The sequence below is a fragment of the Anser anser genome, assembly GCF_964211835.1.
Source record: "Anser anser genome assembly, chromosome: 1".
In the NCBI taxonomy this organism is placed as follows: domain Eukaryota; kingdom Metazoa; phylum Chordata; class Aves; order Anseriformes; family Anatidae; genus Anser; species Anser anser.
In genome coordinates, this window is record NC_139720.1 from 40,780,144 (window position 1) to 40,803,113 (window position 22,970).

At 38.0% G+C, this 22,970-nt stretch overlaps 1 protein-coding gene across 12 annotated transcripts in view; it reads right to left on the reverse strand.

The window, feature by feature from the left end:
* Positions 1–442: 442 nt before the first annotated feature.
* Positions 443–22,970, reverse strand: part of KCNC2 (potassium voltage-gated channel subfamily C member 2) — a 102,088-nt gene continuing 79,560 nt past the window's right edge. Inside the window, exons 3-6 of one of the 12 annotated variants that reach the window (XM_083823265.1) lie at positions 10,079–11,009; positions 9,621–9,752; positions 7,485–7,652; positions 443–3,555 (exon numbers count right to left, since the gene is read on the reverse strand). In XM_083823265.1, the coding sequence (XP_083679391.1) occupies positions 3,419–3,555; positions 7,485–7,652; positions 9,621–9,752; positions 10,079–11,009 (1,368 nt within the window). In that variant the 3' untranslated portion in view covers positions 443–3,418. The other 11 variants (XM_083823269.1, XR_014579344.1, XM_083823266.1 and 8 more) reach the window with 11 other exon arrangements.

Sequence of the window (22,970 nt, forward strand, 5' to 3'; positions counted from 1 at the left end):
TTGCTTTCTGGAATCTTCCTTATGTTCCAACACCTTTGTAGTAACAGCCTCTCAGATCATGCATGCAGATGTACGAGTACCCTCACCCTCTCTGATATTCTGCTTGTGTATTCATGGATTTCACTGATTGCCCCAAATACCCTTTGATGCCCTTTGATTAGAAGTTTTAAGCAATCATTTGTCACTTTTTTTAGGTTCACTTCATACCAGAATGCAATAGAACTGTTTTGAGACCAATAATATCTAGACCGATTACAACTTCCGCAGAAGGCGTGGGCTCATTAAAAAGAAGGAAGATTTTATATTGGTTTAGAAGCCAGCTCATGCTAGTCATTGAATTAGCTCCTTATGTGCCCCCGGAAATTGGTTTGAGAATTGGGATGGCCAGTGGCAGGCAAGGGACCGATACTGCTAAAGAAAGCGCATGAGCCACTTCAGATGATATGTTCCAAGTTCCTCCCCAGGTCTTTTGCCTTTTATTCTCCAATTCAGGTATTACATTGCCACTGGTTTCCACCAGGATTGTGCATGCACCTTGACATGTTCACAGAAGTTCCACAGTACAGAGTTTCACAACTGGGACAGGTCCCTACAATTGGGACACCAGGGTGACAAAACAGATTTTGGAGAATTTCTCACTGAATAAGATGGAGAGAACATAATTACCACATCATACCACTACAATGCCTCATAAACATAGAATAGACTAGATCCATTTACCACAAAAATCACAGAAAGTAGCTGATCAATGAATATCTCTTTTATGTAAAATATACACTTTTAAGATATAATTTTAATACATCTTTTATATTTATTGATGTTGGGTTTGCAACACTTTGAATTAAAAAAAAAGAAAAAAAAATAGTCTTGCTGCCAGAATTTTATTTCTCATAATACTTATAGTCTGAGGTAACAATGAAAGAAGACTGTGTGCTGTGAACAAAGTCAGTGATGTTTGTCTGCAGTCACATTTCTCTTATCAAAGTGAAAAGTAAACTTAGGATTTGGCATGTACACTAGAATTCATACAAATATAGATCATGGCAAACCGAGAAAGCAAGGACTTATGCAAACCTACTCTGTTCATTTTTGTGACCTTTGCAAAATATACCATTGTTATGACAGAAGTCAAGACAGATGTAGTTTACATCACTATCATTATTAAGTGTGTGTCTTTGTATGATCCACAGCACAAGTTACTGCAGGAACCAGCAATAATATGCATCAGGGTGTGGGTCTTTGCATGGAGTCTTAGCAATGATGACTTGAATTCAGCTTTCTTTGATATAGATAAAAACTGATATTCCATGCACACGTTTTATTTACAGCTGACTCATCAACAGTGACTAGTCACCCCTTCCTCTGGCAGCAGTAATTATGAGCAGTCGTTAATCTTCTTTAACAAACTCTACTTCCAAAGTAAAGTCTCAGTGACCTCCTCAGGGTGTGAGCTGTTTATCAGGGCCCATTCAGCAGCAGCAGTCTCTTTCCAGTACAGTCCTTGGTATGGCTAAATTCCATTGTCCCTTTTTCAGCAGTCAAAAATCCATGATAAATTCTGTACAACACTGTAGTTAATATAACAGCAGCACCAAATATATTAATTCCTTTGCTAAACGCTTTTTTCAATTATCTCTCTATTGACAATATTTTACCAAAACTAAATCAATGTACATCTCTAAATATCAGAAATGTATACTTTGATAAATACATTATTGTACAAGAATTCTGACATGCAAGTCATGCTATTGGGCTAGGCTATATACAGAAGAACATGTTACATGGTCAACAATTCTCGTCCTAACAAAAAATAAAACATGACAATCAGGGATTATTCAACAATCTCAAGGATCTCTTAAGATCTCAGTAGTTACAGACTTCCCTATGTAATTCTAAAATTCTGTATTTTAGGGTAATTGTTCCTCACCAGCCCAGAAAATCAAATCTGCTATTGCATTTGTTCCATTGCATAAATACAGGTTTATATTGAATGAAAAAGCCACTAGAGAAGATACAGTTTCAGAACTGTAACGGATGCTGGTTGCTAGGAGGAGGATTGATGCAATAGGCAACCGGTCAGCATTGTAAAATCGTTACTAAATCCCACTCAAAAAATCTTCAGAGTGCTCGCTCTGAGTTAGTTAGTCTATATAATACTAACTTGCACTTGAAAAATATATTTATGTCTTTATACACATACATATAGTTGATATGAAAAATAAATAAATAAAAAATAAAATAGAGAAAAGGAGAAAAGTGTCCTTAGCCTTAAGAGAGGGGGCATTTTAACAGTATCTGTGCTTTATGGAGACAGATGGAGAATACAGTAGACAAGTTGCAAAACAGACAGACAAACAACACATAGGACAAAGCACCTCAAAAAACATTGACTGAAGAATTTTTAAATGCTCATGAGCCAGAGGTATAAGTCTGGTCAAAAACCCCACTTGAGAGCTACTCTCACAGTGGAACAAAAAAGCCCCCAGTTATCTTCTCAATTTTACTTGGTACTCAGCCTCTGAAAATGTTGAAGAACCCTGTAGTAGAGCAATGACTATAGTACCAAGCAGCACTTGCTAGCTTAAAATTGCAAGTCTGGATGGCGTTTACCTTTCTTGCATGTTTTGTGCCTTCCCCAAGCCATTAAGAAAGAGATCTGGCTTCTGCTTGCGTGTAACCAGTAATGACAACCTCTTTGCAGTTATCTGTGTGCAAACAACCGGAGACATTCAGAACTCTGATACAGTAATCCAGTACCAAAGTAAGTTAATCACAAAATAAGACCATTTATAAACAAGTAGATCATTAAAAAATAAAAGAGAAGGTTAAACAAAGAAAAACAATCCCACATGCAGACCAGTTTATCAGTGCTTTCATTTCAGCAGGATGGTACATGGAGAGTACACACATCCAGAGCCCTCTGTGGTCTCCGCGATTGGCAACACTGCTTGTCAGGTAATGGAGACAGGATGGTCCATGCAAATGAGCAGACCCAAGTCACATTGTGTGCAACCAAGACACGATTCCAGACATCTTCAGAATGGATTAGAGTCACAAGAAATGGAGGTTCAATGGAGTGACAGATAATTAGTTGGAAGCACATTATTTTAAGTAAATTTCCCTGAAAAACTGCTTATTTATTGAATATACTGGCCAAAGGCATCCACTAACTGTCCTTTTATTGCCACAGGAAAGTAGGACAATATAGTAGACGAAAGAAGAAGCGCTACTTTAGATAATCTTTAAAAGCCAAGATAAAAATCTTCAGCTACCCAAGTGGCATTTCTTACTACTGACAGTTATATCATGCAGGAGTTATACCATATTTGTGGAGCCTATGGTTAATGCTACATTTATTTCCAATATGTGGTAAACAGTATTTGAATTAATACTATATAGCCGATTGATGCCATCTGGTTTACAAGATAGAAGGGATGGGAGACCGAGAGCGCCTTAGAGGACAAGGTGAGCTGTAGGGTGATGTTACTGGAGACAGTCGCAGAGCATTGCCTGTCAAGCCAGCTATGTTGTTTAAGCTTCGAGATTTTTCGTAGCCTTGTATGAGAAAATGCACAGACATCAGTTGAATTCAGCCAAAAAAAAAAAAATAAATAGACAAAGACAAACAATACAATGTAGTGTAATCCAAGGAGCTATCTGGGACTCAGAGGGAATCTGCCTGCAAAAGAACTCAATGCAGAGAAACAGTACTGCCAAAGGATATTAACAAATAAAATAATTTATGAATTAATGCAGCTATTCTTTCCCAGGAAATTAAACAGAACACCACATAAGAGGTCTGGCCTTTTCTTTCCCATCCCCATGTGCACTTTGTGCCACTCTATTGGCGTCATCAGGGTTGCACAGAGCGTAAGATAAAAGATCCCAACAGAGTTTTTGGGTGAGCTATCTGACTAAGCATAATCAAAAACCTGTTAAGACAGACTGTAAAAACTGTTAGAATGATATAACCTCTGTTAAATCCAATTCCTAATAAAGGAAGATTTTTCTCTAAAAATAAAATATTTTAAAAAAGAAAAAATGCATAAATTAATTGTAAGTCATTTCTGCAGAGCATTGAATGATATGATGGGAAAGAAGCTCCATATTCATAAATGTTAGCCCTAAGACTTTTTGTCTACAATTAAACTATAAGATAGCAGAGTTTGACATATTTGCAAATGCTTTCTGATTGGTAAATTTAAGTTACCATATTTGTGTTCCTTCTCCAGCCAACTGATATAAAATAAATGGTGTTAATCCACATAAGCAACTAGTGAAGAATTAATCTTTAAATAAGGCAACAACATGATGCTTCACAATTTGGAGAGAACATTGCACTTGCAGACATTTCTGTTAACATACACTGTGAGCTGTAGCTACCTAGTTCTTGCTACATATATATTGTTCTCACCTTATAGAGTCTATGCAAAATACTGTGAAAGCATTGCTTTGCTCTGTCTCACTATCTTCATACTCAAATATTTTCAACAGTGCCTGAATAATTCTGCTTATGAAGAAAAGGATCAGCCCATTGGTCTGGAAAGAGACACCAGAAAGAAGAATAAAATGAAGATCAAGCTGGATGGAATGTTGCTCCTAAAGTACGCATACAGTTTCACTGCAAGCAGGAGAAGTCCCATTGATTTCAGTGGCACAACTGATTTCCTTAAAAATTAGTATGCACCTAAGCATTTGCCAGGTTAAAACATTCAAGTGTAATTTTCTGCTGTGAACTGCTGTGAAATATTGAGACCTTTCCCACAGAAATTATACAATGTCAGTAACAGTGCATCTAAGCATTACATGGGATGTCAACAGATTTTTTTTTCTAATTTAAACAGTTACTAGTTCAAATTCCAAATCTCCATATAACAGACCACAAGCAATTAATACCTTCAGGAAAAATCATATCTTAGGTTCTCCCCAGAATAGATACTCTTTACGGAAGCATTGTACCTCTATTTTTGTTTGTACAGGTCCCAAGCTATTGAGAGCCATGGTAAAAAAAAAATGTAGCAATAATAATAATAATAATAAAAATATTTCTTACCTACTGAAAATTGCATACTGTAAAACTGAACTTAAAATATATGTATAACCTCATGTCTGCTAAAACATTATGCAGTGTTATCTCCAGATTGCAAGGGCAGGCTGAACTGTGCTGCTTGACAGACTTCTGATACATTTCAAATCTAGCCTCCTGTTTCTGAGTATTTACACAGATTAGAAAGAATCATGTTTGAAAGCGGAACAGAAGGAACACACAATGCTAATATATATATGTAACCTCCCATGTAAATTTAATGCTTACAAAACAATTCAAAAGAATAAGGTAGCTTTTTTACACAGAAACTAGGATTAATTTTATATATGTATATATTGTTCTGGATACTTCTCTAATGATAATAGAAATGAACTGATAGAGGAAGGTGGTAAAGATGACAAAGAAAACAGGAACTCCTAAAAAATGAAAACCAGAAATACAAGATGAATAGACATAGAGGCATAATCCAAAATCAGTGACTTCCAGGTAGATCAGGGGGGTTTGGATCAGCTCTGAATCAGTATCATCTTAGAGATGGAGATAAGCGCCAATGCAGAAAAGCTCAGAATAAATGATCATTGAACACAACCAAGAACCAGCTAAGGAACAAACCAAACAAGAAGGATATACAAAAAGAAAGAAAGCAAAAAATAAAACAAACTGAAAAACTAGTAGACTTAATGTGTGATTAAATTCAAGAATTCAAAAATTCAAAGATGCTACTTATAAGCTAGCTTCCCTACTCGGTAGTTATCATTAGAGCCAGTCAAAGAGCACATTTCTCATTGAGAATATGTCATTTCTGAACTCGAGCCCTGTTTTTCTGGTAGAAACTCTGAAACAATTAATTTTCTCTTGAATCTAGATTTTGCAATGAAAATATTCATGTATTCCCCATATAAAATATGTTTTATTGTTATACAGATATGTCATTAGTACTAACAGGCAATTTCTTCCATTACTTCTGTTCCATTCTAAGTACAGTTAAAGCCAAGTTAACAGCACTCCAATGCTTATACTAACATTTCTAAAAGAAGTCAAGAACCTTATCTTGCAAGATGCCATGGCATTCTGCATTATAAGGGTTTTTCTGACCTCCCCAAAAGACAGGACCCTTACTGTTAGAGATATTGTAAATAATCCTAGTTGTGAAGAAGACCGTGCAAAGTCCTAAATCTGTGTGCAAAAAAATTTTTGCTACCAAGTCCTATTTAATCTGAATGCTATTTACAGGAATTTGTAAAATGTAGGAGCATAGAGACAATCATTCTCTTTACAAATTCTACACATATCACATTCTAGCTGCATATCTGCCTGCACAAGTTTAACCTACTGAGCTCATGCTTTTGAAACATAAAAAGAGCATTTGCAGAATAACCAAGGGAATTGCTTTAGGGTCTTCGATCCGGCTGGCTGGAACAACTACAATTGCTATAGACAAAGCTAATTAAAAAAAAAAAGTCTCAGCCAAAGATGTTTCTTCAGTGCAACATGGCTACTGCAGATGGTGAGCTCTGACATGAATGATCGCACACCAAGGATCGAGAATGAGAGAACTGTTAGAATATTACAGTTTGCCAAGAAAACAAAGCAATTCTTCACCAAAGAAAAGCAAAAACAGCACTAGCATTGCTGATTTGGGGGTTATACCCTGAGGTTAGCTTTCCAGCCACAGACAGTTATGTCCTGATCAGATGGCCATGCCACTGGTCACATGGCGATACATAATTCTGGAAGGTTTTGCAGTCTCCACCAGGGGAACCCAACCCCAGAATAGGGCTGAGGAGGCTGAATAACTTGTAAGACGTTTATATCACCTTGCAAGGTCAAGACTTGTTTACTGTAGTTGAATTCTGGTTGGGGTAGACAGTCACGTTTTAGCATTAGTGGTGCCAACTCTTCTTTAGTGGTGCTAACTCTTCTTTAGTTTAGCATTAGTGGTGCTAACTCTTCTTTGATAGAAATCTAAATAGCATCTCATTGATACGCTTTGTTGTGTTCAGAACAAGAACGTTGTTTACTTCTATTATCTTAATCTTTTAAATGTAATTTGTTCAGCTGTAATTTTTACTAGGTTATTAAGTGTGGACCAAAGTTATTAAAATAATTATTTTGTCTTTTAGAATGAGAAATGGTATCAAGTGATGAATGGTTGAATGAGCAAAGTCTGAATTGCAGGCTTTTCTATAAAAGGTAACAGACAAATGAAGACATAAGTGAAATGAGGATCCAACATCAGGCACTTTTTGTGAAGACTAAAGGAAATTAGTGTTTTTAAAAGGAAAGCAAGGAAAGAATGGCTAAGGGTAAAGAAAAAAAAATACATTGTGGTACAATCTTTCCTCTAAGAGCATTGTGCACATCATTTTATTCTAAGCTTGCTTTTCACAAGCACATTGCTGAGTGATCTTTAAGATCTAATGAAAGAAGTCCATACCTTTCCTGATCCCTCCATCAGTAGCACACGTGTAATCACCTGTTGTCAGTAGGAAACATGTTCCCCCTCTTCTGTTTTTGTCTCTGGTACTAGAGCGTCTGATGGGAGGGAGCCTTTCACCAGGTGAGAGTGGCTGCTCACTTCCTGCACTGTCTTCACCTGATAACACTGGTTAAAGCACCATGCCCATTTACAGACAATAATGAATGAGGAAATGAGACATCACAAAGAGCTTATGTTGAATGCCAGATATTCCCATCACTCAAAAAGTAGTTATAAGGTAAATCATTAGAAAACGAGATTGCAGTTCATCATTCATCAGTACAAAATGGCAAAAAATATTTTTTTTTATTCAAGAGCAAGTGATCTTTTGACTTTCCTGTTCTTTTAAGTCTCATATAAGATTTTACTAAACCATGAAATAAGAAATAAGCAACACAAGGCTCAATTAGTTGCCTGATAAAGACTGTAAGTACAGTCAGTCTTGGATATTTTTAAATGGTTTTACTATTTTGGCTACCCTTTTTATTAAATTAGAGGTCATGCTAGTCATTTTTGCTTAGAATATGTTGTTTAGCATATTTTAAAGACAACCCCTCCCCCAGAAGGGTTAAATTATCCACATTTTACGCTAAAACCTGTTTAATCACACACACTTAGCTTTCATTTCTGCACTTGCTATCATACTTGCACAGCTTGTCATCATTTGTACCCAACATTAAATGCTGGTTTTGGTCTGTTTATTTTGTCAAACACTGAAACTCTTACCTCTTCTGATTTGAGATTCCCAAAGGACTATTTTCAAAAATTATCTACTATTTCAGATTCAGGCCACACTTCAAGAAAAAAAAAAAAACTTGTAATGGCATGTTTTTTACTTCAGCTTTACCTTTGCATTTAAACCTGAGCATGTGCTTTTCTGAACTGGCAATGCCAAGGGTGATGCCATTCAGCCTTGAAGTTTTGTACAAAATTGCTGATAATTCTAATAGCATTCTCTACCAGAAACAAAGTTAGAGCATCTAGTGTGAGTGCTGGCACTACCAAGGAAAAAGTTAACACTTTAAAATTGCTCCTTTTTTGCATATCTGCTTTCTGTCTAACTTTAAGGATTATAACACCTTGTAAATAAAGCTGCAGACACACAAAAGTGTCTCTTTGCTCTGATCACACTGAGCCTCCTCCATTCTCCATTCTCCTTCCATACCTTTGGCAGGACCTGATGGCATGAAAAAGCTGTTACCATTATCACTTTAAAGATGTTGTCTGAAAGTGTGTATCAGTCAAAGCACTGTAAAACTAACTACATTCCACCCTCGATGTGAGACCTTTCAAGGGTTTCCAACCTCCTAAATATATTTAGGACATTTAAAAGGCACGTTAACTTTGTGAACACTCACTCGGAGACTGAAACCGAGCTTCTTTCAAGATAAATGCTATTCAGTAACAGAGCAACAGAACAAAGAAGGATATTGTTCAGAGACCGATTTTCCAGGCTCTTCTTTCTAAAAAATAAATTTCAGTTACTGAATGACACCAGTCATAGTTTTGTGTGTTTTTTCTTTTCTTCTCTCTTATTAACATTTAGCAACTTTCCAACAGGAGCTTAATGACTGGTATGTGAGTTTTATAATCAGATTATGTTTTGCTTAAGAATAAATACACTCAAGAAATAAACAAACAAAAATCCCTGCTACTGAAAAGAAAAAAGAAAAAAAAAAAGACTTTTAATTATACTGAGAGATAAAGTTTCCTCTTTAGTTTGAAGAAAGATGGAATGTGGGGCAGTAGCTTAGAGGGGCAGAGGCTGCCTTTTGATATGTGTTTTCACAGCAATTAGCAAAAAATACTCCTCATCCAGCATTTGGAACTCTGAGAGATAAGGTAATATAGATCATAAAAATCAATACTAATAATATTGATGTTGTGAGGGGCTGCCATTTTCATTTTTCCAAACAAACTCTACATCAGCTTTACAATTATCATCCAATTAATAGTAAATATCATGCAATATCTCATCTAACTCAGATGAAGGAGTTTCTTCTAGCCAGGAAAGCAGAATGCCAAATGGAAAGAAAGCTAGAAAGAGAATTTCTCCTTATTTCCTTTGAGTGCTGGGCTTTTGATGTAAAGCACCTGCTCCTTTTAAATGACTGCTTCTTTGTAGGATCTTGCTTAACAGGCCACGATGTGGCACAGGCAAAGCTGACACAAGAGACAGACACTGAGGCAAAACACCATGGAGTCCAACAGGGTGGGACACGGTGGCTGCTCAAATAGTCACAGTCATGCAGAAAAACAAGAAACATCCATACAACGCAACAAACAACAGGCAAAAGAAAAGGTTGATATCATCAGCAGGAAAGCATTCTCAACAGAGCAAGCAAAACTGTATAGACCAGCTACATAGAGGTTTGGGAATGTTGCTCTAACTATTTTGTCTACTATGAGACTGACACACGCAAACACTGGAGGGGAGAAGGGTGGGGGCTATGTTTTCTCCTGGCAGAAAGGCTGGCAGCTTTCTGACCCCTACCAAACATACTGGTCTATAAAGTGTTTTCAGAGAACATGCATCTCCAGTGGGGTCCTACCTGATGATCTGTTGTGCTCCATCAACTGGTTGTCCTTGCCAAGGCAGATGTCCCCTTGTGTGCTATTACAGGCCATGTTCAAGTCCGTCTTGCAGAAGGTAGGAGAGCTAGCTTGAGGAGCTGGAGGGATGTGCTTCTTCCTCTTCCTCGGCAGTTTCTGCTTTGCCATGGCCAGGGAGTAGTACATCCCAAAATTGTTAACAATCACGGGCACAGGCATGGCTATGGTAAGCACCCCTGCCAACGCACATAGGGCTCCCACCAGCATGCCTGACCAAGTCCGTGGATACATGTCCCCATACCCCAGGGTGGTCATGGTAACTACAGCCCACCAGAAGCCAATAGGGATATTTTTGAACTGTGTGTGCTCACTTGCTGATGGGTCATTGGGCTGAGCTCCCACCCGCTCTGCGTAGTAGATCATGGTGGCAAATATCAAAACACCAAGTGCCAAGAATATTATCAGCAGCAAAAATTCATTGGTGCTGGCTCGCAGAGTGTGGCCCAGTACCCTGAGGCCCACAAAGTGCCGTGTGAGCTTGAAGATTCGCAAGATCCTCACAAACCTTACCACCCTGAGGAAACCAAGTACATCCTTAGCAGCTTTGGAGGAGAGCCCACTCAGGCCCACTTCTAGGTAAAAGGGCAGGATGGCCACAAAGTCAATGATATTCAAGAGGTTTTTGATGAATTCAAGTTTGTTGGGGGAAAAAACAACACGCACTAAAAATTCAAATGTAAACCATACCACGCAGACTCCTTCCACATATGTCAGGGCAGGATCTGTCTCAATTTCATACTGTAGTACAGTTTCTGTTCCATTGACAACTTGCTCAGTTTTATTTATAATAGTATTGAAAGCCTCATGTGTTTCCAGGCAAAAGGTTGTGATTGAAACTAGGATGAAGAACAAAGAGGCAAAGGCGATGAACTGAAAGAAAAAGAGAAAAAAAGCGACGTTAGAGCCACACAGCGCTTCACATTAATAATATCAATAGATCAATGGTCATTATAAATCTTTTACTGATTCATCCCCAAATGATTCACAAATTCATAGGCATAAAACTTTGCATCCAGGACAGCTCTCACATGCAGCTCAGGAGTCTGGGAGCAAGGAAAGTCTTGGTTATGGACAATATGCCAGGGTGAAACTCTTCCAAAAAGTGGCAAAAAATGCTAAATCATCTGAATTCTACCAGTAGTCATGGCACCTTATGAACAGCCCTCAGACAGACCAACTGCAGCAATATTTAAGGTTGTCCACCTCTCACAAGGATAAGAGGGGAAAACTGGGCCAACCCTAATAGTCTTGAGATTATGGTTATTATGGTTCAGGAATTCACGTCTCTTCTGACCACTTCCCTGGGGAGCCTGTCCCAGTGCCCGACCACCCTCTGGGTGCAGAACTTTTCCCTAACACCCAGCCTGACCCTCCCCTGTCCCAGCTCCATGCCATTCCCTCGGGTCCTGTCGCTGTCCCCAGAGAGCAGAGCTCAGCGCCTGCCCCTCCGCTCCCCTCGTGAGGGAGCTGCAGGCCGCCATGAGGCCTCCCCTCAGCCTGCTCTGCTCTGGGCTGAACAAACCAAGGGACCTCAGCTGCTCCTCATACATCTTCCCCTCTAGACCCTTCACCATCTTTGTAGCCCTCCTTTGGACACTCTCCAACAGTTTTATGTCCTTCTCATGTTGTGGCACCCAAACTGCACACAGTGCTGTAGGTGAGGCCGCCCAGCGCAGAGCAGAGCGGGACCATCCCTTCCCTCGCCCGGCTGGCAGTGCTGGGCCTGATGCACCCCAGGGTGCGGGTGGCCCTCCTGGCTGCCAGGGCACGCTGCTGGCTCGTGTTCAGCTTGCTGTCAACCAGAACCCACCCAGATCCCTTTCTGTGGGGCTGCCCTCCAGCCTCTCACACCCCAGTCTGTACCCCAAGCTAGGGTTGTGCCATCCCAGGTACAGAATCCAGCACTTGCTCTTGTTAGACTTCATATCATTGGTGATTGCGCAGTCATCTAATTTGTCAGGATCTCTCTGCAAGGCCCCTCTGCCCTCGAGGGAGTCAACAGCTCCTCCCAGTTTAGTGTCATCTGCAAACTTACGTAGGGTATTCAAGTCTTATATCCAAGTCATTGATGAAAACATTGAAGAGAACTGGCCCCAAAACGGAGCCTTGGGGATTGCCACTAATTCCTGATGTGACCCCACTTACTCTAAACCTTTGAACTTTACCCATCAGCCAACTGTTCACCCATTGTATTATGCATTTATCTAGCTATATGCTGGACATTTTGTCCAGAAGGATACTGTAAGAAACAATATCAAAAGTTTTGCTGATATCCAAAAAGATTACATCAACTGGTTTCCCTTGGTCGACTAGGTGGGTGACCTTGTCATAAAAGTAAATTAAGTTTGTTAAACAGGACTTTTCCTTCATGAACCTGTGTTGGCTGTGACTAATGACTGTGTTGTCGTTCAGGTATTTTTCAGTAACTCCCAGAATAATCTTCTCCATAATTTTATCAAGCTATGAAGTGAGACTGACAGACCTGTAATTACTAAGATCTTCTTTCTTCCTTTTCTTAAAATCTGGGACAACATTTGCCGGCTTCCATTTAACTGGGACCTCCAGATTCCCAAGACCTTTGAAAAATAACTGATACTGATAGAAGATGCCTCCTGCACTACAGGTAGAGCAGGTTTCACAGCCGGTTTAGTTCACAGTCATCCATCACCTTCTCTCAGGCAGGACTAAGAGTAAGCCTAACATAGCTGTCTCCACTTCCAACAAAACTTTCTTAGCAAAACAACAATATATCTACTTTTAACAAATTCTGTGAAATCAAGTCCAGTGCCCCAACCAACTTTCACCCACTGCCTGGTTTATCAGAAGCAAAGCTTTGGGGAACACAAAGACTAAAGCAGTCTGGATGGGGTCTTGCTGCATTGCCTCAATGGGCGCTTGGTGAGCACAGCATGCACAGCTGTTTCAGAAATAAGCAGAGCATCTCTCATTGCTATGGCAGTGTATTATCAGTCCTCTACCTAAATCCTGATGTCTAAATTACAAATCCAGGACAAGCTGAACAAATAGGGAAACAGAAATTCAGTTTTAGTAGCAGCACATGAACATAAAATGCAGATAAATAACCTGAAGACTGCTCTCACATAGGATTGTTAAGGACTTAAAAAAACAGGTACTACCCAATCATCACAGTCAGGCATTGAAGAAAACTATTTCCAGGACAGGATTTCATAGGAAAACAGCTGGAAGGTGAGATAAACTTTCTTTTACACAGTAAAATGTGCTGAATGAAAATGTGTTTCTAGAGAGGTTGCTCCTCTGCTACAATAGCTATGTTCTTTTAAGTAACAACACTTTACCACCGTGTTTGTACTCCAGCAGCAGTGGCATGGTACTTGAATAGGCAATGTGTTTAAATGTCTCCTCTCTGTTGTCAAAATGCTTGCTATTCTGGATTTTCCACTTAACAGATAGTCTATAGCCAGGAAAAAAAAAAAAAAAAAAAAAAAGTATTGAAAAAAGTATTGAAGATTTCAATATTTTCAGAGACAAAATGATGCCTAAACAGGTTTTTGAAAATATCTAGTCCCTATGAGCTTAAATGTAATGTATTTTATGTTTCCTTTAACACTACTTACAATCACTCAGGGTATCACTTTTTTAATGTTAATCCCCAACCTGATACTGAGTACCGAAGAATAGTCCAGCAAGTAGAAACAAATATCATGCTCTCTACTATCAGCCTACAGGAAAGAGCAGCTTAGAGCCTGAGTTCAATTGTGGTGGCAAAAGAAACTGTGGCAGCAGGATGCTGGTATGTTACCACACCTATATCATTAATCCCATTTAATAAATAAATAAATTGTTATGGTGGAGTCAGAACAACAGCCACAAGCAAGAGTGTCTCCATTCTGGCACTTTAATCCAGTCCACAACATTGCGGTAAAACTGCTTTTGTGTGTTTGGGTATCAATTATTGAATTTAGCCTTAGCACACACATTTTTCACTGTGTGCTAGAGGAATTCCTTTAGGCTGGTACAACACTGAATGGCTACATTTTTCTAACACAGAATACTAGTTAGACATCAAAATGTCTCTACAACAGGTAGATAGAATTGCTTTGATTCTGAGAAACAAGTTCAAATTTGCAATGCAGGCCTGGTAAATTTATTATATTCAGAGTGACAAGATATATCTACCCCAGCCCCACAGACTTAATGCATCTACATCAGAGATTTGCAGCTTGTTTATGGCTTCCCTTCCTCAATCAATGAAACAAAATTATTATACCAAGCCCCTCAATTACAAACACTCTAAATCTGTTCTCTCTCAAAAAGGTCTGACTCAGGGACTGAACTGAACACTTATCAACTTCTAGGTCTCAACTTCTAGTCACAAACTAAGCAAACAATCTTACACTGTCTGGCTGGTTTTTGCCAAGCAGACATTTCTGCCTTTGCCTGAACTACAAAATTTCTGCACATTCATAGCTCATTTCTTCCTGGCACTTGACACGCACACACACACACGCAAGCGTCTTGTGTGAGACAGCTAAAGTCAGCAAATACAACCAAGTGACTTAATACAACCAAGTAACTTAAGTGAATTAATCTCAGCAGTTATTTGCAAAACCTCTCCATAACAGGGACAGAGAATTTATCAGACTCTAAGCCAGTGGAGAGCTAAGATCCACAGGGTTATTCCCTTGGGATGCTACTTCAGCATCCTCCAGCATCTTTCTACCCAGCAGCAGGATACAAAGCAAATGAACTTGTGGAGTTTGGGGGTCACTGAAGCTAAGTCAGTGTTGCAGTTTGCAGTTTGGGTGGGGAGTTTCAATAGATAAAATACTGGGCAACCTCTTGTAGCAGCAACACTTTGGTGACTTCAGGAAGCTATGTTTTTTGTCTAGAAAGAACAGAAAATTGCATTCAGCCTAGCCAAATTCAAATTTATTAACAAATCAGATATAATAAATAGTAAATGTGCATTTAGCAGTACACTGAATCTAGAAGTAGGCACACCTCAGTACCACCTCAGTTGCACAACTCAGTACCACCCTGTGATGGAGTCAGCACCTGGTATCAGTCATTCTAAGGTTTATCAGCTTAGACAATGCCTAAATAAACTATCGGCAGATGTAGAAATTGGTCCTTGTACTCAGGTATGTTATTCATATTCATAAAATCTGACACATATTCACTACTCCATATTCAAGATACACTTTGTCCATCCCCTTCAACCCATAAAACAAGCTGTTTCTACACATTGTTTAAGTATTCCACAATGGATGGGTCACAGTCAGTGATGAGGTTAATGCATAGGTAATTGTTCGTAGTCACAGTTGCCCTTACTTCCTGTTTTGTAAGTTTTGAATAAAATCTTTCACAACATTTCAGTATTTTCCCAGAAAGAGTCTATGCTATCTGGATCCAAACTGTACTGGGGCTGGATCTCAACACCTCCTCCTTCAACTCCCATCACTGTGCAATGTGTATGTTCTAGTATGAGTATTCAATAGCAGCTTTTAAGGTTTGGTTAGTTTATTTGAATTTCATTCCAGGACTTACAAGGGTTGCCCTTGACACACTTGACTACAGAAAAAGAAAAATACTGAATATTTAATAAGCCCTTGGAAATACAACATTTAATATTCTCTAATGCAGGTACAGAACTGTCTTAAAGAAAATAAAAATAAGTAAAAAAAAAAAAGTTGTGTTAAGTATCTTCTTGCTAAATATCATATTATGAGACTTGATATATACATTTTGCTAAAAAACAAACAAACAAACAAATAAATAAAACCCCATAATCCTCCCTTTCACAATTAAGCTAAAAATACAACCACAGGGAGACAGGCAAGGACAAGTGTTTGTATTTTATTTAAAGAAGCCAGCTTTGAATACTTGCTTGCTGTTGAAACCCAAATTATGCTTTCTTTACAAATGATAAGAGTTCACTAAATGAGTCTTAACTTTTCCTGAGCAAAACAAGAATGGAGGAGTTTCCACAGTTAGGAGTTCTTCACTTTGCTTCCAGAGCTTTCATATTAAACAGAACCCTCAAAACAAAGCAACTTTTCCATTGGGTAAGAAGATACCTAAAAGGAAAGCAGTATATATATTTTTTTCTTAATATCTTATTCATTTTGAAAAATCACAAATAAATTCCCATACTTGGGAGATACAATAATTATTTCCAGTGATGTCTGATAACTTCTGTTACTTTAAACCTCATCTTTTTATATTTCAGAAAATAATGCAAGTTATTTGGAGAAAATAGCTTGTCTAGCTTCTTCCTCCCACTAACTGTCTGACCACAGAAGGTAATCTACACATTAAATGCATCCAACGTCACTAACTGCAACAAGTCGGTCAGATATATCGGTCAGATATATATATATGAAACCGTATTTTACATTTTTTTTATATGTACTCCAACGCTAATTGATCAATGCTATGTCTTGATTAAAAGAAACTTAGAATAAGACATTTATAAGTGGTTATATCAAAGTTATTTATTCCCATCATAAACTTTATAATCAGATATTGACTTTTTTTTTCTCTCAAGGTCCAGGACAGAAAAGTCTTTGTTCCTGTAAATCTTCTATATATTTGTCATGTAATATTCTCAATCAGCCTCTTTTATTCTTCCAGGAACTCAAACCTCCAATTCCTTTTTGGAATCCTCCTAGTGCTATAGGAGCAGGACCCATTCAAACAGTGAACAAAGCCGCAAATTATTTCCAATCAGTTACAACTAATTTGCACTGCTGACTTTTTAATCCAGTTTTATAGCTGCTTAGTCATATAAAACCAGCCTTGAAAAAAAATCCCATAAAAATTCCAGTAATTTTGAGTAATTTGGATGCTCAAGGAAACTATGACTCAACTATGGATAATAGAGAAGCAGAAAAAGAAACTGTATTTGTAAAGTATATGACATGCTTCACTCTAATGAGTAGTAATTAATGCTGGAAAGAAATCACAGAATTAGATATCACTTCCAGCTTTAAAGAGAGTTGACTCTGGATTTAAATTTTACAGATTGTTCTCATTTCTGTTTTTAACACAATAGATTTTTTTCCTCTGTTTAAATTCATTTTGGTATCAGGATACTGCTAAAATCATAATGTGATTTCAGAATGAGCTCTTGTGATGACCTTACCTCCTTGTTTGGTTTAATGTCCTGTGGAGTGAAATTTAAATATTGAAGTTCAGTTCACACTAACACCAATCAAAGATAGCAGCTATTCCAACATCTCATGAAAGAGTTCATCAGTCTCTTCACAACTCTGTTCCTCAAAGTTGTTATTCTTCCTTTACTACAAGCTTCCGTTGGAAAATTACTATTCCATTCAAAATTAAAAAAAAAAAAAGTCACAGATTTTTTTATGGTGTGATGCATTTTCAGTGCATTACATCTGGGTATACTGAGTAAGAAACCAAATACCATCTGCAGCTACTTATCAAGCTACTGGCATTTAAAATATAAACTCAAGGCAAATATACTATCATTTTGTATTATCACTCATAAATCATAATCTCTCACATTATCACTCTCCAAAGATTACAGAATGGATACAGGCACAGCATGTTAAATAAATCTTCAAGGGAAAAACAAAAACTCAATGCATGAAGTGTCAGGCACTAAGAAAAGACTAATTTAATGTCTCTAAAAATCTGCAACTCATCCTCCTTTGGGGTGATAGGGTGGAATATCAGCACTAAAATATTTTTGAATATATACATAAAGATTTAACAGTCCAAACCTCATTGGGAAACTCCTCATTGAGAATAATTTCTCAACCAACATCAAGCCACAGTTGCTAGAGTCCTTGCCAATATTATAGTTTTCATTCTGGGAAAGCTGAGTCTCCTGTTTTCAAATCCCTGCTGCAGTTCTTCCTCATTTGTACTCTACTGCTAACGTTGTTTGGCATTCAGTTTAACAGTTAACGCTCTGCTGCTACAATTCTACATACGGACATATTTAAATGAAAAATTCTATATATCAATGCACTTTTATTGATATACTGTTTAAGAACAGAGAGTAAGATAGACAGTAATATGCTATGAGTAGATTTATAGTACAGGAATATTTACCGTTCAGACTGGCTACCATCTGTATGTAGTAGTGGAAACACAAACGTGCTCTTGCTTGCTCATTCTTTCCCCATTTGTTATAGTCTTACAAAGCAGCTGTCTTTCATTACCAGCCGGAGCACAAACAGAAAGGTTATGAATGCCTGTTTTCCTATTCAGAAACCCAGTTCCACAATTAAGTCACTCTAACTCAGCTGTCAGGTAAATCAGCAGTTTGACACTCAGATACATATCTGACTCAACAAACCTTAGACACATCTACATTTTAAAGCAGATCACAAAGAAAACCAGAGTTACAAATTATTCTTCGTTTTAATTGCATTTTAAGTGACATATATCATCCAAAGGATTCAAAACTGATTTACAAACCTACCCTGATATATACACATGTTCTCCCGCTCAGCACAGAATATTTTGCCTCTGCTGAGCAACTGGAAAGGAGATATGACAGTACATTTCAGTGGTTGGGCCACGCTTTGTGTGGTGGGAGTCCCGGGACAGGACATTCCTAGTCAGCTTATGATCCAGAGAATTACCGGTTTCTTAAAAGACTAGAGCAGTTTTGCACTATGTAAATCAAAAATGATCTGATTTTGTTGTTACGTTGAGCAGCTAAGTCAAACATTTCACACCAACAAACAGCAAACAACCCACCACCTGTTTTTTGCTCCTGAAGATTCAGCAGAACTCATCAAAAAGCAATTATACTGCCTCCAGAATCTTCCCTTCCCCATCCACTTGAATTTATCAGGCTTGTTTCACTTACTTTTTTTTCTGAGCTGTGACTACCCCAGCAATACACTAGGTCTTACAGGCAGCTGTGCTTACTTTTTAAACTACACTTAGCATTTATAATCTAGCAATCATATTTAAAAAAGAAAGAAAGAAAGAAAGAAAGAAAGAAAGAAAGAAAGAAAGAAAGAAAGAAAGAAAGAAAGAAAGAAAGAAAGAAAGAAAGAAAAGAAAGAAAAAGAAAGAAAAAGAAAGAAAGAAAGAAAGAAAAAAAGAAAGAAAGAAAGAAAGAAAGAAAGAAAGAAAGAAAGAAAGAAAGAAAGAAAGAAAGAAAGAAAGAAAAGCACCATCAAGGCTCACTTTGACCTTGCTTTTATTGAAAAGGTCGGTCTACGTGGTTACATGGACTGATAAGCCAACTACTGCCACTCATTCATTAAACATCGCTATAGATCTGCGCACTAAAACAGGAAGAATATTCCAGCAGCTACAAAAATGCAATGGATGTTCTTCCTGGGGTCAAGAGAAAAGCGACAAAAAGAATTCTCAGTCCATATTCTGTATCTGGTATCAGAGGTTTCTTTTAGTTAAGAGAGCATCTTACAAAAAGAATCTAAAATTCGCTGATGGCTGACGAAGGCAGATTTTGAACAACCTGTTTCAGCCAATCCCAAATTTACGTGCTGAGTCAAATTAACCTCTCTGCATGCTTTGTTTTCCTTCCCTAGACTACCCACAGTCTGCACCATTACAGCATAGATTAGGCTCTGGGACCTGGCAACTTGAAATACTACACAAACAGTATCTTTCTTTCCCGTGTGATTTATTATGAAAAGGTTTTATTTGGCTCAATGGGTCAAAACTAGAAAAATTCCTCAATATTATCTTATTTATTATTAATAGACTTTCACACCCATGAAGACAAATGGAGAAAAGAGAGAAATTCTTAAGACAAATTGATGAAATTTCTATTATGCTGTAGTTTGCCTACAACATAAATCTCATGTCCATTAAAATTACAGAAACATTTTGAGCCTCATCATCTCTGTCTCATTTAAGCACACAGGCTCACTTATGTCTACTTCTTCTCTCACTCAAAACAATTTTGACAGTCTAGTTTAAAATTACACTCAAGCAAATTTAGAAAACTTTAAGATTTTAAGGCTTGACATCCATTAATATTTTTCTATTACAGCTACTTACTAGCTAAGACTGTCTTAGCTTTTACCACAGAAGCCATATAACCAAGCCATTTAGCTCCTTTTTGACAACCCCACTCCAATCAAAATATATTAGGACTATTTACAAGTTTTCTAGGCCTGTGTCTTTTGACTTCTATGTCAAGCATTGGAATAGAAATTACCAAACAACCTTCTAAAAATTGAAGGGATGGAATCGTTGCCAAGATGTTCAAAAGTTTACATAGAGACTTCAAACACCTGATTATTAGGTTTCATTTGACTGGAAGCTGTTCCTTATACTAATTGGTTTAATTCTTCATACCTCCACCACAGTAAATGCAATTCAGTTGATATTAACTGGTACCCTTGTTTACAGGTAAAAGAGAATAAAAGACTGAACGGACATGGAGGTTAAAATCCAACTCTCTACTCTGCCAAAGACCAGTCTGGAGTCAGAAAAGTGAGATCCTTAAGAGTCCCATGTCAAAACATCAAGGGACTAAAGAGTTTTCTTTTAATAGAGATTAATGCAATCTATATTTAATTAAATATATACAGCAAGGTTTCATTAGAAGAATGTTACAAAAATTGCAGTCAAACACCTTAAAGTGAGGAAATGCTAAAAGCAGGGTTACATGAGCAACCTTTACTCAGCTCCCCAGGGTGTACGATTTAGGACACCATCCTTATTTCATGAGTCGAACTAGTTACACAAAAACATAAGCACAGTGAATAAACTACTTATGCCTAGACTATGGCATTGCCTAAATCTTAACTGATTGGTATGGCAGTGTTAAAAATGAGCTTCCAGTGTAGCAGATTTCATGGTATAACCTTGGTTTGATAAAAGCAAATGATGAGCCCAGATGATTTACTGTATGGCCTCTTAAGGGAACTGTCACAGTTGCAACCCAGTAGAAAAAACCACTCTGCCATTTGCACTAGCAGGAGTTGTTTGGACTGAATCATGGTAGAGTGCACAGTGTTGATACTTGGGAAGATCAAGTTCCCTGTTTCTGACATGAAAAAACCTCCAGGGAGCACAGACGGTGGTGTTTTTTTGTTTGTTTGTTTGGGTTTTTTTGTTTGTTTTTTGTTTTTGTTCTTCCCCCACTTGTCCATAGCTTCCTCCTTCCGCCTTCTACATTTCAGTGTGCCATTACCCTGTCCTTCACTTCTTGTCTCAACCCCAGCTCTACTGCTCAGGTTTACAGTTATAGCCCAGACTTTCCTCCTTTCTGAGTAACTTGTTCTTACCTTTATTTCTATATCCATTCCCTGGATCTCTAACCACTGTATTTTCATATGCCACCCTCACTCAAGAGCTGATGTGTCTCTCCTCTTCCTGGGTCTCCCTCCAGCCTCCAGCCTCAGCCCTTACTCCATTTGCTGCCCTCTTTGTCCCTGGTTGTTTTTTTGTGGCAGTGTAGTCTCCCTATATGGTTTCTGTGACTTTTGTATTTGAAGCTGCAGGGGACACATGCCTGCAAACTCAACTGCTTTTTCCAGCAGTATTACTGGTCTAACAAAAGGTATCATTTCTTCCTACAAATGTGGCCTCATTTTGAGCCTGAAGGCTTCCTCCCCCACATCAGCGAGATGCCAGGAAAACGGAAGGGAGCACAGGATAAATGCTGACCTTAATTAAACAAATCTACCATCTAATAAAATTAAAACAGTTCCTTTACAGATGAAGATTTATGCCTTTCTATAGTCAAGTTACTGGATAGTCTATAAATTAAAAACTGTATCTCAGCTTTAACGTTTTACTAGGCCAGACTAGGCCAGTGTCTTTGGACCTCCTCTTCAATCTCACAGAACCCTCTAAAAAGTCTTTCAAGGTTTTGAAAAAAAATCTTTGAGATGCCTAAATTAATGAACTGTGCCCTAACACTGGTACAGATAAAAAGAGTGATGCACTTGGAGAACAGTTTGAGGTCAGAAGGGCGTTTTTCTGAGAGGGGGAAGGGCAAGGCTGTTAAAGCTCCTGTGCATGAGGAATGTGAATATGTTCCAAGCTCACAACACAATCACATAGACCCAAGCTAAATTTAGAGATAGTAAATTATTCACTGTAACAGTAGTCAGCTAGGCTTATCCAGACTCTCAAGAACTCAGCCCATCATCCCAGACAATGTTAGTTCATACATATACATTCTTTTTCAGATTTAACTTTTGATTTTATGGTGCAAAAAAAATATGTTGGTCAATAAGTCACCCAGCATCTTGTTGAAGGTTTTCCTAAAGATAAGTTAAAAACTATAGTTGGTTTATTTGCAGTTTTCAATATATTAAAATTCCATTTACCCCTATCTCCAAGAATGCAGAAGTGACAGTTCAACTGAACTGAGGAAGGGAACAAGAAAGAGCCAAGCCACCAGTACAACAGTTATTAGGATACTCAGACAACTGTGACATTCAAAGCCCTGTTCAAAGGAGACACTTGAACTCAGATGAACAATAGTTCAAGTCTTTCCTCTTGATCCTGGGACAAGCATGCTTAAGTGTATGAAGAAGATTATAGAAGTCTGTAAGACAGATTTCATGACATTGGGTCTGTGATAACGGAGAATTGGACTGAATGACCCAAGAGGCTCCTCTAGCGCTCTGTCCACATGAATATGTCCAAATCCAATTTACACATTTATTTGATACATAGATTATCTTCTAAGCCATTTCCTTTGCAAGCATTAGCACTGAAGCTGCATGCAGCACCATTTCAAATGTATTCCTGTTATTAAAAGGCATTTGCATTGCCAACATTATTTAGCTTAAACATTCTCTTAGAGCTTTATCACCAGTTTGCCCTAGGGCTGACACTAATCCTTATGCTCAGGGTTGGACTAATTAGCGC